Below are 1,869 nucleotides of genomic sequence, written 5' to 3'. Positions count from 1 at the left end.
CACCGCCTCCTCCCCACAGTCGTCCAGCCCGAAGGCGATGTTGTCTCGGATGGGGCCGGAAAAAAGCACCGGCTCCTGCCCCACCATCGCCACCTGCCCCCAGGGCATAGGCTGAGCCCGGGCAGCACTCGGTGCAGTTGTGCTGCTCCATCGCCCACGACTGCCCTCACCTGGCAGTGCAGGTAGCGGTGCTCATATTCCCGCAGGGGGACCCCGTCCAGCAGCACCTCCCCGCCTTGGGGCTCGTAGAATCGCTCCAGCAGCGCCGCACAGGTGCTTTTCCCGCTGCCATTGAGTCCCGCCAATGCTGTCACCTCGCCAGGGTGCAGCTCAAAGGAGACGTCCTGGGTTTCGGGGGCGGATATGAGGTGGTGGTGGGTGCCCAAGGACACCCTCATCCCCTCTTTGGGGACCCCCACAGCTCTACCTGCAGGACGAGGTGTTCGGGGCGCGCGGGGTAGGCAAAGGAGACGCCCTGGAAGGTAACGTGGCCCCGCAGGGTGGGGGGCGCGCGGGTGCCCCCGACGTCGCCGGTGGGTTCCCGGTCCAGGTAGTCCAAGGTTTTGCGCCCGGCCACCGCTTTGCTCATCAGGTTGCCGTGGCCAAACACCAGCATCTGTGTGGGACAGAGTCACTGGCACCAGGGACAGACGGACACAGGTTGCACAGGGAATGTCCATGGGGATGTTCTAGGGACACCCAAGGGACATGAGGATACTTGGAGGACATGGAGACACCTGGGAGACATGGGGACATCCTAGGGACACAGGGACACTTGGAGGACATGGGGGACACTTGGAGGACACCCAGGGGACATGGAGACACTGAGAGGACATCCATGCGATATGGGAACATCTTAGCTACACCCAGGGCACATGGGGACACTTAAAGGATGTGGAGACACCTGGGGGACATGGAGACATCCTAGGGACATGGGAATACTTGGAGAACATGGGGATACTTGGAGGACACCCAGGAGACATGGAGACACCTGAGGGACATGGGAACATCCTAGGGAGACTGGGGGACATCCAAGGGACATGAGGGAGACCCAGGGGACATGGGGGACACTTGGAGGACACCCAGGGGACATGGGAACATCCTAGGGACACCCAGGGGACATGGGGACACTGAGAGGACACCCAGGGGACATCCTAGGAACACTGGGGGACACCCAAGGGACATGGGAGACACTTGGAGGACACCCAGGGGACATGGGAACATCCTAGGGACACCCAGGGGACATGGGGACACTGAGAGGACATCCAGAGGACATCCTAGGAACACTGGGGAACACCCAAGGGACATGGGAACACTGTAGGAACACTGGGGAACACCCAAGGGACATGGAAGACACTTGGAGGACACCCAGGGAACATGGGGACATCCTAGGGATACTGGGGGACACCCAAGGGACATGTGGACACCCAAGGGGCACAGGGTGGCAGGGGACACGCGGGTGGCGTGGTGTCACCTGCACGTGGCTGCCGACTTTGGCCTGGTAAAGGAGGAAGGTGACGAGGCTGCCAGCAGTGACGGTGCCCTCACGGAGCTGCCTGTGCCCGTGGTACAGCACCAGCACCTGCACGGCCAATTGCAACCCCTGCAGGGATGGGTTGGGGGTCAGCAGGGTTTTGGGAGACACAGACATGGGTGCCCGGACACCGGGGTCCTTCCCGCACCCGCTCACCCGTCGGACGAGGGTGAAGAACGCCCGTTCCACATCTATCCGGTCTCTCAGCCTCAGCATCTTGGCCACCGCCTGCCCGTGGCGCCGCTCCTCCTCCTCCTCCCCGGCGAAGGCCCGCACCGTCTCCATGGCTGAGATGGCTTCCTGCGCCGCCGCTGCCCTGGCCGCCGTGGCGTCAC

General features: G+C 63.1%; 1 protein-coding gene across 1 annotated transcript in view; it reads right to left on the bottom strand.

Moving 5' to 3' along the window:
- The window catches only part of LOC104546893 (antigen peptide transporter 2-like), a gene marked incomplete at both ends in the record, with an annotated part of 2,129 nt that extends 279 nt beyond the window's left edge, over positions 1 to 1,850 (bottom strand). Inside the window, 5 exons of the mRNA XM_010192400.1 lie at positions 7 to 93; positions 171 to 344; positions 428 to 616; positions 1,475 to 1,603; positions 1,691 to 1,850. Of these exons, the coding sequence (XP_010190702.1) occupies positions 7 to 93; positions 171 to 344; positions 428 to 616; positions 1,475 to 1,603; positions 1,691 to 1,850 (739 nt within the window). The remainder of the gene's footprint in view (positions 1 to 6; positions 94 to 170; positions 345 to 427; positions 617 to 1,474; positions 1,604 to 1,690) is intronic.
- Between the last annotated feature and the right edge of the window lie 19 nt (positions 1,851 to 1,869).

Source organism: Mesitornis unicolor, unplaced genomic scaffold (genome assembly GCF_000695765.1).
Source record: "Mesitornis unicolor isolate BGI_N332 unplaced genomic scaffold, ASM69576v1 scaffold18919, whole genome shotgun sequence".
NCBI lineage: Eukaryota > Metazoa > Chordata > Aves > Mesitornithiformes > Mesitornithidae > Mesitornis > Mesitornis unicolor.
Note: the sequence above shows the minus strand (reverse complement) of the source record. Positions and strands in the feature narration are given on the sequence as shown.